At 45.6% G+C, this 14,881-nt stretch overlaps 1 protein-coding gene across 5 annotated transcripts in view; it reads right to left on the bottom strand.

Moving 5' to 3' along the window:
- The window catches only part of MMUT (methylmalonyl-CoA mutase), a 254,830-nt gene that overhangs the window by 127,047 nt on the left and 112,902 nt on the right, over positions 1-14,881 (bottom strand). For all 5 annotated transcript variants that reach the window (XM_085610519.1, XM_085610518.1, XM_085610517.1 and 2 more), the window contains exons 4-5: positions 11,586-11,743; positions 5,795-5,966 (exon numbers count right to left, since the gene is read on the bottom strand). In XM_085610519.1, coding sequence (XP_085466645.1) covers positions 5,795-5,966; positions 11,586-11,743 — 330 coding nt within the window. The remainder of the gene's footprint in view (positions 1-5,794; positions 5,967-11,585; positions 11,744-14,881) is intronic.

Genomic DNA, 14,881 nt, shown 5'->3' with positions numbered 1-14,881 from the left:
CAGTGTACATCGCGCTAAGTGGACACAATAATTTCAAATACTCACAAAGTTTAAAAATACAGTGCTAAAACAGAATTAAATGAGCTTAAAATCGGTAGGATACCTTAGTGAGCAGCGTATAAACTGCTGAGCGTTGAACACAGCTCGGACCCAGTCAGGCAGCCCTGCGCGTTCGCAACATCGTGCCTTTTAAGCCCCCAGCATGCTGAGAGCTAGTGCGCTGACCTCCAAAATGGCGGCCCAGCTCAAAGCACCAGGGCCCTGTGGCCCGTGCAACCTTGCGGTGTAGATCGCGCTAAGTGGACACAGCATAGCAAAGAGTAGCATAGAGTGGAGTGGCATACAGTGGAATGGCGTAGAGTGGAATAGTAAAATTTGGACTAGCGCATAGTGAAGTATCAAAGAGTGGAGTGACATACACTGAAGAGGTGTTGAGTGAAGTTGCTTAGAGCGGAGTTGTGTACAGTGTAACAGCGTAGAGTGGAGTGTGGTACAGTGGACTGGCGAAGAGTTTAATAGTATATAGTGGAGTAACATACAGTGGAATGTCGTGTAATGGAGTGGTGTCGACTGGAGGGGGTACAGTGAGGAGGATTAGAGAGTAATAGGACACAGGGGAGTGGCAAACTTTAGAGGGGGGGGTCCAATTAAATACCCTAGAATTATGTGGCATAGATTGGAGTGACAAACTGGAGTGGCATAGAGCGGAATAGCGTACAGTGAGTGGCACACAGTGGAAAAGCGTACAATGGAGTTTAGTAGAGTGGAGTGGCATATAGTGGAAAAGAGTAGAATGGAGTGACATACAGCAGAATGCCATAGAGTAGAATAATGAATAGTTGAGTTGTGTACAGTGGCATCGCATACAGTGTGATAGCGTATAGTGGAGTGGCGTACAGTGGAGGCACGCAGAGTGGAGTGGTACAGAGTGAAATAATGTATAGTGTAGTGGCTACAGTGTGCAGAGTAATGCAAAACAGCGAATTGCGCTGCTTTGAGTTTCCTCAGATCAATCAGCGCAGGGCCAAGCATGGTGGCCTTGCGTTCTTTTGTAAATCTAACTTAAGTATTGCATTACCCATGAGTGATGCAAGGATACCGCAATTTAATAATACAGCAAGGTCTTAATTATATTTTAGGCCATGGTATACCGTGATAACTTTGCAATCTACCATGGTACAAGGCGATGATAAGCCAGTATGTAATTGTGTAATGGCTGTGTTAGAGAATGAAAGGGCAGTCACATTATTTTTACTACACTATGGCTGTGTTCAGTGTTATGGCCTCAGATATAGGTAAGTAGGAGGTGCCATCCTATTACCACTTTATTAAAGTGGCAATGGGTAGGGAAATGTTTTAATATTATTTTATATATTTTTAAATAGGTTTACAGCCATGTACAGCGGTAGTTTCACAAAGGTTTGTGAAATTCTGCAAAAGTACCGCAGTGACAGATATCACCAAATTTAAATGCCTTATAACTAAAAAATACTTACCCTACTTAACTGAAGTACCTAAAAAGCATCATCTCTGCACTATAGTTTATAATTCTGTTAAATGTCATGTAAATTCATTCAGCGTTTTTGCGCTACATCGAATAAAATAGTCTATGGGAAATGCATCGGTGGAAAACGCTTTTTGGGACCCCTTTTATCTTTGCATCTCCTTAACAATTTGCCACAAAAATCTACATCATTTTAAAATTGTAGAAAATGCTATACTTTAGAATCTGAGAAGATACGAGATGACCCATTGAGGTTGACTCTCAGCCTGGCTGGGTAGAGCATGGCATAGGCGATATTTTGGTCACGGAGTTGTCTTCTAATAGTGGTGAACTGGCATCTCGCTTCTTGGACTTTCACCGTAAAGTCTGGGTACAGGAATATTGTCGAGCCCTGCCATTGGAGCTCCCCCAGTTCCCTAGCCCGTCGCAGGGCAGAATCTCGGTCTCGATAATTCAGCAATTTAGATATCATCGGGCGTGGGGGTCCCCGGTGGTGGGCGCGGCCCCATTGATCTGTGGGCCCTCTCCACTACAAAGATATCTGAGAAGGTGTCGCAGCCCAAGAAAGTAATTAGGAGTTTTTCTATGAAGTGCTTGGCATTGGTCATCTGGGTGGACTCTGGAAGGCCAGTTATGCGGATGTTGCTTCTTCTGGACAGGGCTTCTAGGTCCTCCGCCTTGTCCTGCAGGGTCGTGAGCGCCTTGGCCATTTTGTTTTTGGCCTTAGGACTCTGAGCACTTTACCACTTGTCCAGTGCTAAAGTTCATGTACTTCTCCTCCAAACACGGTGGCATTGGTGTATATCCACTGGCATATTTAGTTTACTTAAAAGTCCATTGTAAAGTGGTATACCATATACCCAAGGCCTGTAACTTAAATGCTACTAGTGGGCTTGCAGTACTGACTGTGCCACACACACAAGTAGCCTTTCAAACCTGTCTATGGCCTGCCATTGCAGGGCCTGTGTGTGCAGTTTGCTGCCACTTTGACTTGCCAAGCCTTGAACTCCCCTTGTATTACACATAAGTCACCTGTAGGTCCTGGATCATCCTAAGGGCAGGGTATTGTATAAGTAAAAGGCAGGATATGTACTTTTAAGTTTACATGTCCTGGTAGTGACAAACAGCTACATTTATTTTTTCACTACTGTGAGGCCTAATCAGGTCATAGGATAGCACTGGGAATTCCTAATACAATTTTAAGCTGTAATTCCTGATTAGAAAGGAGTAGCTGCATCACGTTTCTTATCTTTGGAAAGGTATTAATAAATCCTCTTTAATGGCAAAGTTGGATTTAACATTATTTTAGAAATCACCACTTTTAGAATGTAGACCTTTCTCTGTTCTTACTGCTCTGTGTGCTTCAGAGCCTGTCTCCAATACACGTCTGCCACTTTGAGCATTCCCTCTAGACAGCCACAACCACAGGAAGGGTGGGTGTGACAGAGAACTCATCTGGATTCTAATAGCTCTTCCTGGGCAGAATGAGAGAGGGGGAGCCGAATAGGCCTGGGTCCGGTTTCCCACACAAAGGGCTCATTAATCCCTACTGATAATCTGGAGCCAGGGCAGGGAAGAAGGGGGACCTGTGCACTACAAGGGCCTACGTTGAAGTCACCTCCACTTCAAAAGGCTCAACTGGGTGTAGCTACTGGGCCTCTGACACTACCAAGACAGTACACAACTGGACCTGTGAAGAACTCTGGCAGGAGTAAAGACAGCTGTGCTACAAGGATTGCCACTCTGCTTGACTGCTGCTTTGCTGCCATGCTGCCGGCTGATCACTGCCCTGCTGAGGACAAGGACTGGACCCATCTCACTTGCACCCAGAGTGATTCCAAGGGATTGCTGGATTGCCCCCTGCTCTGAAGTCTTAGACCCATCAAAGACTTCCTTCAATCCTTCAGCAGCACCTGGATGCTGCCATCTGGGAATCCCGTCCTGCCTAGTGGTGCCAATCCAGCCCTGGGCCCTTCAAAGTTGACTTCTGCTGTCCAGAACCATCAAAAGCGACGCAGTGGCGACCTTGCACCGATTGGAACCAACGTATTGCCCTCCGCCGCAGGAGCTGATCAAAGCCATCGCTTCGACGGACTGCATGGCTCGACGGTGACGAACAGTGCTGCTTGAAGATGACCCAGCGCCTGCATCGTAAAGGGGTTCGTTGACGAAGCCTTCATCGCCTGTGCAGATTGGAACCGACGCATCGAGTCTTCGACGACGACGCTTGCTCCATCCAAGGTACTTTCTCAGCAGGACCTGCATAATTTGTGTAGCCGGCCTGCCCTCCATCTCAGTCAGCCTGAACTTTGGATTCACCCCGGTCCAGCGTGACCTCAAGTAACCCCTAAAAGCTATATGTTTCGAAGTACTACTTATGATTTATACTTTAAAAAAATCATAACTACTGTTCTATTTATTGGATTTTTATCCTTTTGATCTATTTTTTCTCATACAAATGTTATCTATTTTTCTAACCCTGTGTTGAGTATTTTTGATGTGTTTTCATTAAGATACTGTGTGTGTTGCACAAATACTTTACACATTGCCTCTTTAGATAAGCGCGACTGCTCTGAGCCAAGCTACTAGAGGGTGAGTAAAGGTTATCTTTTAGTGTGTATCTAGCTTACCCTGACTAGAATGGCGGTTTCTGCTTGTACAGGTTGCATACTCTGACAACCAGGAACGCCAATTCTAACAGTTTCCATTACCATGTGACCATATATGGGTCTTTCAGCTATTAACAAAGTAATTCTGAAACTTTATAAATGCAGTCTAGTTTATTCTTTGGGCTTCCTTGCTATTTTCAGTAGGTTTGGGCTACATATGAAGGCCAAAGTGAAAGAAAGACAATCATTGTTATCAAAATTTAGATTATTATTTTTTCCTACTGGGCAATTATCATGTCCTCCAAATAGTAGTTTGTGTGGGTTACTGCTAGGGCAATTTTTCATTCTGTTGCACAGGGGTGCATAAGAAAGATGGTTTTTGTTTGGCTTATTAGACCACTTCTAATTTGTCAGCCAGCGCCCATGCATAGAAAACATATGTGGATTAAGATGTATTATAATCATTATGTATTTGTTTATAGGTTTCCATTAGCATGGGACCATAAATGGGTCTTCCAGTTGTTTATGTAGTAAATCTGAAACTTTAAATATGCAGGCTAGTTTATTTTTTGGGGCTTTTTTGCTATTTTTAGTAGTATTGTGCTACAAGATATCACTAAGTTGAAAAACCTTATAACTTAAAAAATACTTACTCTACTTACCTGCAGTACCCAAAAGCATCATCTGTGCACCCTAATATCTAATGCTGTCAAATTTCAGAAAAATCCGACTGGCCATTTTCGCGCTACGCAAAATACAAGTCTATGTAAAATCCATTGAATTTCAAGCCCACTTTGGGACCCCCCCTTTTTTCTTTGCACCCCTTGACCAAGCAGTGCATAACTTTCGGTCCTCTGACAAAGAAAAGGCTGCAACAGGTCTGAAACGTCTGGCAGACATTCGTCAAACAGGTGCGAAGATATAAAGGGAGAAAAATCCAAAAGATGCCCCAACATCACATCTGGGACGGATCAGAGGTGGAGCTGCATGATGGCCACCTGTTGACACACAAGGGATTTTCTACAAGTTTCCAGATCAAGTTTGAGGAATCTGCGCTTAGAAGCTTCTATCAGAAGTCAGTATTGTTCAGCATTTTCTCCCTCAGCCAAGTTGTGGGACACAGCCCTGGAATATGTGACAAAGGAGCATTGGAAATAAACATCTTCATCAAGGTTGGCAAGTGTTGCTATGCAGCTTTGGAATTTAACATTTAAAATTAATACATGGGTTCTTGCTGGGAACGGTAGAATTATGCATTCTTAGGTAATAGGTGGTCATTTTACAAAACTAGGTCCCCGTAGACCTAGCACTCTTTGAATACGAGGAGGCGTGTGGGAGATAGAGAGTGAGGCGAGTCAGAGAGGGAGAGTAAGCGAGGCAGCGAGAGTGAGAGGGGGTAAAATAGAGGTAGGGGAGAATGGGAAACAGAGCAGGGAAAGGAACAAATGTCATCCTTCTGGATTGATGAGTAAGGCACTCAAGTAGGTGCATAGAATGTGGCGCAAGGGTGTAAGAGATACAGACAGCCATAACAGGCACATTGTCTCATACCGTCTAAAAGGTCATGCTGTTTCAAACCTCTAGGAATGGAACTGTCAGAGACACATCTTCAAAACAGATATCAGAACAATTTGCATTCCAAAAGGGCTTTGTTGTAGTAAAAACGTTTTTTAACTCTAACCTGTTCTGTGAGCGACCAGCCAGAAGTCTGGCAATGTGCTCTAAGTAAAAGAGATTTGGAGTCCTTTGGTTGAAAGTTCTTCTGAATTAAATGGGCCCAAAGACGTCGCCCTGCTCTCATCTTTGCTATTTCCATGTAGAAGTTCATACCGATTCCCCAGAAGAAAGACAGCCTGTAATCAAAACAGCAATTAAAAACGTATTTGGTCACTAGATGATAAACTACTATGATGCAAACATAATAATAAACTAATAATAATAACAACAATAATCACAAAAATATTAGTATTATTAATAAACAATTGTTTCTTTAGATTGAATCCGGTCAGGTGTAAAAGTCACTGTAGTAAAAGTCACTGTAGTGATGAACAGAATGTAGCGATGTATAAGAATGCTTGGGGTCATACCCACACATGGAATGTTTTTGAGTTGGAGTTCAGTTGTAAGTTGCTGGTGAAGGACTGAGACCAAGGAGCAGTTGAAAGAGCTGTGACTTCAGTTACAAATAAGTATATGGTTATCTGCATTGCTTGCCTCCTGTTCATGCTGTAACTTTGACACACTCCAAATCATTTCTACTCCCTTTTGTCCTACCACTCCTCATTGACTTCCAGACTTTCCAGTTGTGTGCCAAACGGTCCTCTTTTACGTAAAATGTTGATGTGGTCAGTTTGATGGGTAGTTGTGGATAACAGCAAAATGTCTGATGCGGTGAGGGAGTAACCTGGGTAGTCTGAACAGTATTAGAGACAGGAGTGACCTTCGGAGGAGGCCACATATGACTGAATACATTCAAAACAGCAGAATCCATTAAATATGGAGCCTCTGCGGGCTCCATCAGTGAGCTGTAAATGATGGCACTGTAGAGTCCAAGGAAAGTGAGCATGTGTGCTTTATTTGCTGTATTTACATAGTATGATCTTGATCACAAGAGTAAACAGTGCTTTATCTGATTGTGTGTAGTAAGTATAGCTGATGAAATGCTGTACTCAACATGAGAGAAAGTGGTACCATGCTTGGAATTGATAGCCAAATGCTAAAGGATTGACGCTTCAGGAGTTGTATGAGCTGGTTGCCCAATACGTTTCAAGGTTCTTTACGATCCAGGGCATGGGTCCAGCTAACTGACCCTTGGAGGTTTACTGGAGTTCTGGGTCCACACAGGCAGACTGGATTCTGCATGGCAGCTTACTGCATCAGAAGAGTCCTGGTGCAGGAACAGCAGGCCTTGGCACCAAAGCTTTCTTCCTGTATACTTCTCAACCAAACCCTCTCTTCTTCAGACTAAAACCCAAGAATAATTATCAGGAGAAAATGGACAGCAGAAGCCTATATTTTCTTCGTGCTCAAACCACTTGTTGACCTTGAATATTTTGCTTAATTCACAATCAAATATAGAAAAAGTTTTCACATTTCCAATGGTTCTTCTTTATCTATTTAAATCATTTCAATCTAATAATTTTAATATTATTTGATTTTGTAATACAGCCACGGAACCTCTGAGTAGGCTTCCTGGACCCAAAGGGGTTCCCGGACCGCAGGTAAGAACCATTGTCTAGACGAAAGCCTAGGCGGATGTCTGGGGAAGCAAGGGTAGGAGGGAGTGCCTTCAGACAACTTCTTATTAACAATCCCTTATCCTACGTTTTTTCATAATCACCAACCCCATGCACTGGTAAAAACTTACTTCATCAGACAGGGTAATTGGTACATCATATAAAGGCATTAATAGCACGCAATCTCTACTGCAGATTTTCAAGGTCTCTGTTAATGTACTGGAGTTAGTAAACGGCATCTGAGTGAGTGCTTTTTCCAAGGTGTCTGAGTCTTTTGGAACACAATACCTTGTACTTCTGCTAGATCAGAGTGCGCCGGATGCTATTCATCTCAGGAATATGTTTGTTAGAGGATTGCACACATGGCCCCAACACAGGACCTGCGTATCTAATGAACTATCCTTATATGTCTCTATTCAGTTTATATTTAACTCCAAATACACCTCTTTTTGTATTCACACATTGCCAGCAAACTCGAAGACCCACCCTATTAACCTGAACTCCCCATCAGTTCTTCTTGTGTCAGCTCCTTCATCAGGAACCATCCATTAAAATGCGAGGCAGCACATATAAATCCATTATCCGAGTATTTTTCAATAACTAGGTCACTGAATTTCAAATATATGACATAAGGCATAGAAGCAGGAGGAGACATTGGATGGATCAGAATAGTCCCTGGATTTTGTCTAGGTAGGCAGAGACTTTGGAACCATGAAAGGCATTTTCCTTCATACAGGGTTTAAGAGACATGGACCTATTTGAAGGTAGAGCGATTGTAACATATAACATGTAAGTGGATCATGCTTTAAATCAGATTACGTCTAGCTAGTGGAAACGTTGCATACATTTAGCAATGTGGAATTGGACTTATCAGTGGTTAGAGACTCACCAGGCTAGGTCATTCAGATTGAAGACTTCATCTGCCCTTCCTGTGAGCAGGCTAGAAAACATGAAGGGGCAGAGAGAGACTGCAGGGGTGGACAGCAGGAAGGAGTTTAGTTAAGTGGTGGATATGGTCAATGGTGAATGGTAGTTTGAGCACGAAGAAAATACAGGCTTCGGCAGTCCGTTTTCTCTTGATCATTATTCTTGGGTTTTCTGACAAAGAGAGGGTTTGGTTGAGAAGTATACAGGAAGAGAGACTGACCATGAAGTATGTATGCAGTGTACTATCATCATGGTTGACTACCTGAAGACGTGGATAAGACAGTGGCTCGGTACGATTTGAAATACTCAAGGAAGTCTGTCAGACTTCAGAAAGACTGCTAAAAGAATGAAAGCAGTCCATGCTTAGGTTATGATGAATTTGTAATTTAACAGGACAATCAATGTGAAATTCAGACTGACTCTTTAGAGGAGCCACATCAATTTGTTGTGGGATGTGGGCTGCTGGCAGTAATTAAGAGACACTGAGGAGGAAACCTGCAGCCACGGTCTGAATCCGCTGAAGCCTCAACAATAATTTCTTGGAAAGCCCATAAATTTAAAGTTGAAATAGTTTAAATCTTCCGCCATGGTCTCTCAGGTCATGATTGTCTCTGCTCATTTGTCAACATATTTTTGTGATTTATGCAACAATGTGGTGCAGAGAATACAAAACCGTGACAAATGAAGTACATGCCAAAAGACTGTGTCTACGTACAGATGGAGACATTTAAAGAACCTCTCTTTAAATCGCTAGCCTGCTCCAAAACGGATACAATTCTGTAAGTCTCTAACCCCACCTATGCATGCTCCTCCTCCTGTGCTAAAGGGTTTCCTTTGGTTCTGAAGCTCCAATCCACAACAATGCTATGCTTCTGAAATCCTCTTTATCTGCAAACACTTACTGTCCTCGTTTCAGATTGTGAACATTCCTGTGTTTCTGTAGCCTCACATACTGGCTACATATCCTGGTCCTAGCGTCAGAGCTCCACTGCCCTTTGGGCTAGATTCTTACTCTATAAATAACTTGCAAACAAATCAAATTACTGTTTTTACTCGTATTCCATTGTTACTTTGTGATCTCATTTTATCAGGAACATCTTTACCTGCCAGTGAATAAAGAGTCTGTATTTCTGGGAACACCAGTAAAGCTTCTGCCTTTTTCATGTAAATGCCACCCCTTGATCATTTACAGCCATTCAATGGCAGTTGCTCAGGTATGTTACCATTGTATTTGGTTACGTACAGAGGTGAGTCATGCGGGAAAGTGGCTGGCAAGGTTGGATAAACTGCTGTACTGTTTAGTTAACGCTCAACTCACCACCGCCCTGGAAATCAACGACTCACTCGACCCCTCACAGTTCGGCTTCAGAGCTAACCACAGCACCGAGACCGCCCTCATCGCAGCCACGGACGACATCAGATCCCTGACCGACAAAGGAGAAACCGTGGCCCTCATACTCCTGGACCTCTCTGCAGCCTTCGACACGGTATGCCACCATACCCTGATACGTCGCCTCAGTAACGCCGGCATCAGAGGCAAGGCCCTGGAATGGATCATCTCCTTCCTCTCCGGAAGAACCCAGAGAGTCCGCCTCCCCCCCTTCAGATCCACAGCCACAGAGATCATCTGCGGCGTCCCCCAAGGATCCTCCCTCAGCCCCACCCTCTTCAACATCTACATGACCCCCCTGGCGAACATCGCACGAAAACACGGACTCGACCTCATATCCTACGCCGTCGACACCCAGCTCATCTTATCCCTCACCAACAACCCCACCTCAGCTAGAACCAGACTACACGAAGGCATGAAGGAAGTAGCGAACTGGATGACAGACAGCCGGCTTAAACTGAACACAGAGAAGACGGAGGTCCTCATACTCGGCCCTACACCCTCCGCCTGGGACGACTCCTGGTGGCCTCCCGCCCTGGGCAGCACTCCCCAACCCACCGACCACGCACGCAACCTCGGCTTCATCCTGGACTCATCCCTCTCCATGACCAGACAGGTCAACTCGGTGACCTCGGCATGCTTCAACACCCTCCGCATGCTCCGCAAGATCTTCCGCTGGATCCCCACCGACACCAGGAAGACCGTCACCCACGCCCTCGTCAGCAGTCGCTTGGACTATGAGAACACTCTGTACGCCGGCATCACCATCAAGCTGCAGAGGAAACTGCAACTAATCCAGAACGCTGCCGCACCACTCGTCCTGAACATACCCCGCCACCACCACATCTCCGGACACCTGAAGAAACTTCACTGGCTCCCAGTCAACAAGAGGATCACCTTCAGACTCCTCACCCACGCACACAAAGCCCTGCACAACCTCGGACCAAAACTCATCAACCACCGCGTCTCCTTCTACACTCCTCCGCGCACCCTACGCTCGACCGGACAAGCCCTGGCAGCCGTACCCCGCATCCGCAAAGCCACCGCCGGAGGAAGATCTTTCTCTTTTCTGGCAGCAAAGACCTGGAACTCCCTTTCCAGCCACCTTCGCGCCATACAGGACCACCTCTCCTTCAGAAGGCAGCTCAAGACCTGGCTCTACGAGCACTGACACCCCCCCCCCCCCCGCGCCTTGAGACCCTTACGGGTGAGTAGCGCGCTTTATAAATGTAACTGATTGATTGATTGATTGAGTGATGGATTCGTTTTTGGAGTATGTTGGCAAGCCCCGTCGCTGACCCAATTGTGGAAGGAGCTGAAGACCTGGTTCTTCGACTGAACCCAAACGCCCAGATGATCAGAAGACACCCCACCCCATCAGCACCTTGAGACCCTAACGGGTGAGTAGCCACGCTTTACAAACCCTGATTGATGGTTGGCTAGATCTAGTTATGTATCTATAATGGATTTGTGGCCGGGCACTACAGTGAGTTTCGTTCTGCTGGGCTACCGGGTACACTTTGAAGTCAGCTTTGCCCATTATTTGGTTCTGATGCAGTGCAATGTGGGTGTGTTAGATGTAATTTAATGTTTACTGAGCTCTTATGAAAGGGATGCCCTCAGAAGAATAGAAGTGGTCAAATCCATGGAGGGGAGAGCATAGAGCTTTTTTTCCAAAGGACCAGACTTCCTTTAACTAAGCTTTTGCAATTACTACAATTTCAGTGTTCCCAGATACAAGCCCAATGTCAATGGACCAGGCTGCAATTTTAACCAGTGGGCGCTGAGCTTTAAATGATTTCTTTCAGTTGCAAGAATGTATTTTCTATTTTCAATGTAGTCCTGATGACCGGATAGCCAGAAAGCTCTCGTGTGCAGACATGTAGCCCTAGAGTTACAAATATCTTCCTACTACTTGCCTGGGTGCAAACTCGTCAATGGTGAGGCCGGCCTCTAGTCCAGTCCTGCAGTACTCCAAGCCGTCTGCTACAGTGTAGGCAAGCTCCAAGACGGCATCAGCCCCAGCCTCTTGCATGTGATAACCACTAATTGAAATCGAGTTAAACTTTGGCATATACTGTAGGGAAAACAGGGCAGCGTGAATATGTCATAATTGGCAAAAGCATTACATTGAAAATAAGTTATCTATCGCATGCGAATAGTGAAGTATGTTTTCATGAATAACTGCTAATAAACATGAAAACATGCAAGCAGCATCCTACTCGAGATCAAAATAAAACTCTTAAGAGTTAGACATTTCAACAAAAAAAGATAAAATATATTTTTCAGGCACATGAAAACAACGCAGGCTTTAGTAAAATCTAAACAGAGAAATCTTCAGTGTTGTGTTCTACTGTCAAGGGTGTAGCTTCAGGGGAGTGGGGGAGGAAGGGGGTTGGGGTGTTACAGCCACTCCCCCCCCCCCCCCCCCCCAAAAAAAAAAAAAATCTATTTTCTGATAAATAGTTGGGTGCCGGGGATTTCAGTCAGGTATGTCAAGGTGTCTGTGGGATTTCACCCGGAACGTTTACATATCCACAGACAAAAAAGCGCACACACACACTCTGTTTTGAAAGTCCTAAAAAATTTTATTCTACAAAATATTATGTTTTCTCTCATGTAATACTCCTACCAATCCACAGCCCTCTCCCTTTCAACTGCCCCTTGGGCCCCTCTCATGCACCCTGCTTTTGAATAAAGTTTTTTAACATTACATGCCAACGTGTTTGTTTGAGAATCTGAATTTTCATCCCCCCCAGTCTTACTGACCAAACTATACTATAGGCCTGTTTATTGTCCACCTTTTTTCCATCAATTGCCCACGTGGATCAGTTGTAAGTTTCCCTAGTTTTCCTTGCTTATTTCATATCTTCTCTTCAGTTTCAAGATCATCTCTGTACTGGTGATTCACCGATCATCTAATTTCGTTTCCGTTCTCTTTACATACTTATGCCTCTTGTCCAGTCCAGTCCAATTTTCTGTCTATCAACCCTTCCACAATTAGACCCAGGTCTTTCTTTCCTCTTGTCTATCATATAATCCTTTCTCAACCTATTTGGCCATTGTTGGACCTATGTCCTAGGGGTAGCTTGGCCCAGGTCAACAGGCTAACATCTCCACTTGGCCTTTCATGCTTGCATCCTACTCAGCTCACAATCTTGCGCAGCACCAACCAAAAGAAAGGACACTACACTGTTCTTTTTAAAAAAAAGGTAGAAAAGTTTATCTTCCCTTTTTAAATGAATCAATTTGGTTTTTATCCTCTACATTCCAGTTTCACAACATTGCATTATGTTCTAAATGGTAATACTAGTCAACATCAGATTGGCAGATAATTCATCAACACAGGATAATGTAACCCAGCGCCTTAAATTCCAGCCCCAATTACCGTACCACGTATAACATGTACATCCCACTGGCAATCAAATGGTTATATATTCTGTACAATCTTCTTCAAGGCAGATGAGTACATTACAACTAATTCAAGATCCTACAAGGTCTTTGGGACCAGATTGTTACTCTAGCAAGTTTCCTCCAGGGTATACACGATAAGGGCACCCCCAGCGCTATTCTCAAATCCCACAATGCGCTCGGAAACAGTTGGATGCACTACGCTCTATACTTTGATGTACCAGGGATAGTCTTATGTAGGCTGTCAGTTCTAGTCCTCTTGTTGAAAGTTTACCCCCAGGAGGCCCAGCTTACTCTATGCCTGGCTTCCTCCTCACGGGGTGCTTCACGGAGACAGGGGCCGAGTTCCTGGCTAATTTCTACCGAAACTTGACATTCAAGGGGGGGGTTTCTCCTCAGGGAGGGGCGAAACCAGGGACCTTTTTCTTCCGCCCGCCTCCCCAGGATCTTTGCGACTTGCAGGCTTCCAAGTGAGTTGAGGCCCCGCTCCACAGCGTTTCCCCCCCAGTCCGTCGGCCTCACCTCAGTAACGGTCTCTGGAGGAGTTCAACGCCGGGGGGAGGTCATCCTCAGCTCTTCGTTGTCCTCACACCCCCGACACCAGTACTTCGAGCCTCCGCTTCGACTAGAGGCGCACCCGACGCCGCCAGGAGCAGCGCGGCTCTCGGGGGGCGCGGCTTCCTCACTCACCCAGGAGCGGCGGGGGCGGCGCTCCAAAATCCACCCCCGTCACGTGACACTATTCAGGCCGCTTCAGAGCTCGATACAGCCCTCGTTTCCTCAGCGCAGCCTCCTCACACCCCCGGCTGCGTCGCTGGCCCGCAACTGGCACACTGGAGCCCCAGATCTCCCCACAAGGCCCCAAGAGACTTCAGGGACGCTCTACTAGATCCGGGTCCGCGGCAGTGAGTGTTCCCAACTAAGGTTCCAGACGGGGGGGGGTGGTTAAAGTTAAACAGGCGATCTGCACACCCAGGCGGTCACATTGGTAAGCCAACTCCTGGGGACTACAGCCAAGTCTCCTTCCTCTCTGTCAGGAAGATGATCAGTCGATAGTTCTGGAGTCCAGTATCCCAGGGGTCTACCAGGATGTAGGAGTGATAGTCCAGGAGGGTGTCTCGCTTACCTGACTCTCTTCAGAGGTCTTGATTAAGTAGGAGCGCCCTGGGTAAAGGTGACCTCAGACAGTGGCCGGGGACAGGGACAGGTCAAAAGGTCGAGGGTGGTATCGGCTGAGGAGGGAAGTATCGCAGAACCTCAGAACTATCAATTTCCCTCTCTAGCGCATCCACCTCCCCACTCAGATGCCTTACTCCTGTCTACCTCACAGCCCACCTATCAACCTAAAATGGCCGACCTACCTCACCCCTATTTATAACCTGGGCCCTGACTGACCAGAGTGGTCCAGAAGGTTCCGGAACCCCTCATGATAGTCTATGGCCCAGGTCCTAGGGTGACAGTTTAATCCACCATTTTGTGACAACACTAAATCCCTTCTTCCATTTTAGTGAGACACCTTGCGCCTCACCCTCAATTAGTGAGAATGGGGCGCCCAGAGCCTCTACGTCCACACCCAAAAAGTTTAGTAGACAGAAAAAATGAGAAGGTGAAAAGGGACAAAAAAATAATAAAATGAGGAGGGAACTGCCAAAGGGCTGACAGGTCTAACACGCGTCCCCCCCAGCTGAAAGTGGGGAGAGCTACCCAACCCCTTGGGAGTCCTCTTCACTAAGGCGGAAATACCTGGAGAGACCGTCAGCATTGTTGTGGTCCACTCCTGGGCGATGTTCCACCCTAAAGTCCA

This window comes from Triturus cristatus, chromosome 6 (assembly GCF_964204655.1).
Source record: "Triturus cristatus chromosome 6, aTriCri1.1, whole genome shotgun sequence".
Lineage (NCBI taxonomy): Eukaryota > Metazoa > Chordata > Amphibia > Caudata > Salamandridae > Triturus > Triturus cristatus.
The sequence above is the reverse complement of the archived record's forward strand: the minus strand, read 5'-3'. Positions and strand labels throughout refer to the sequence as shown.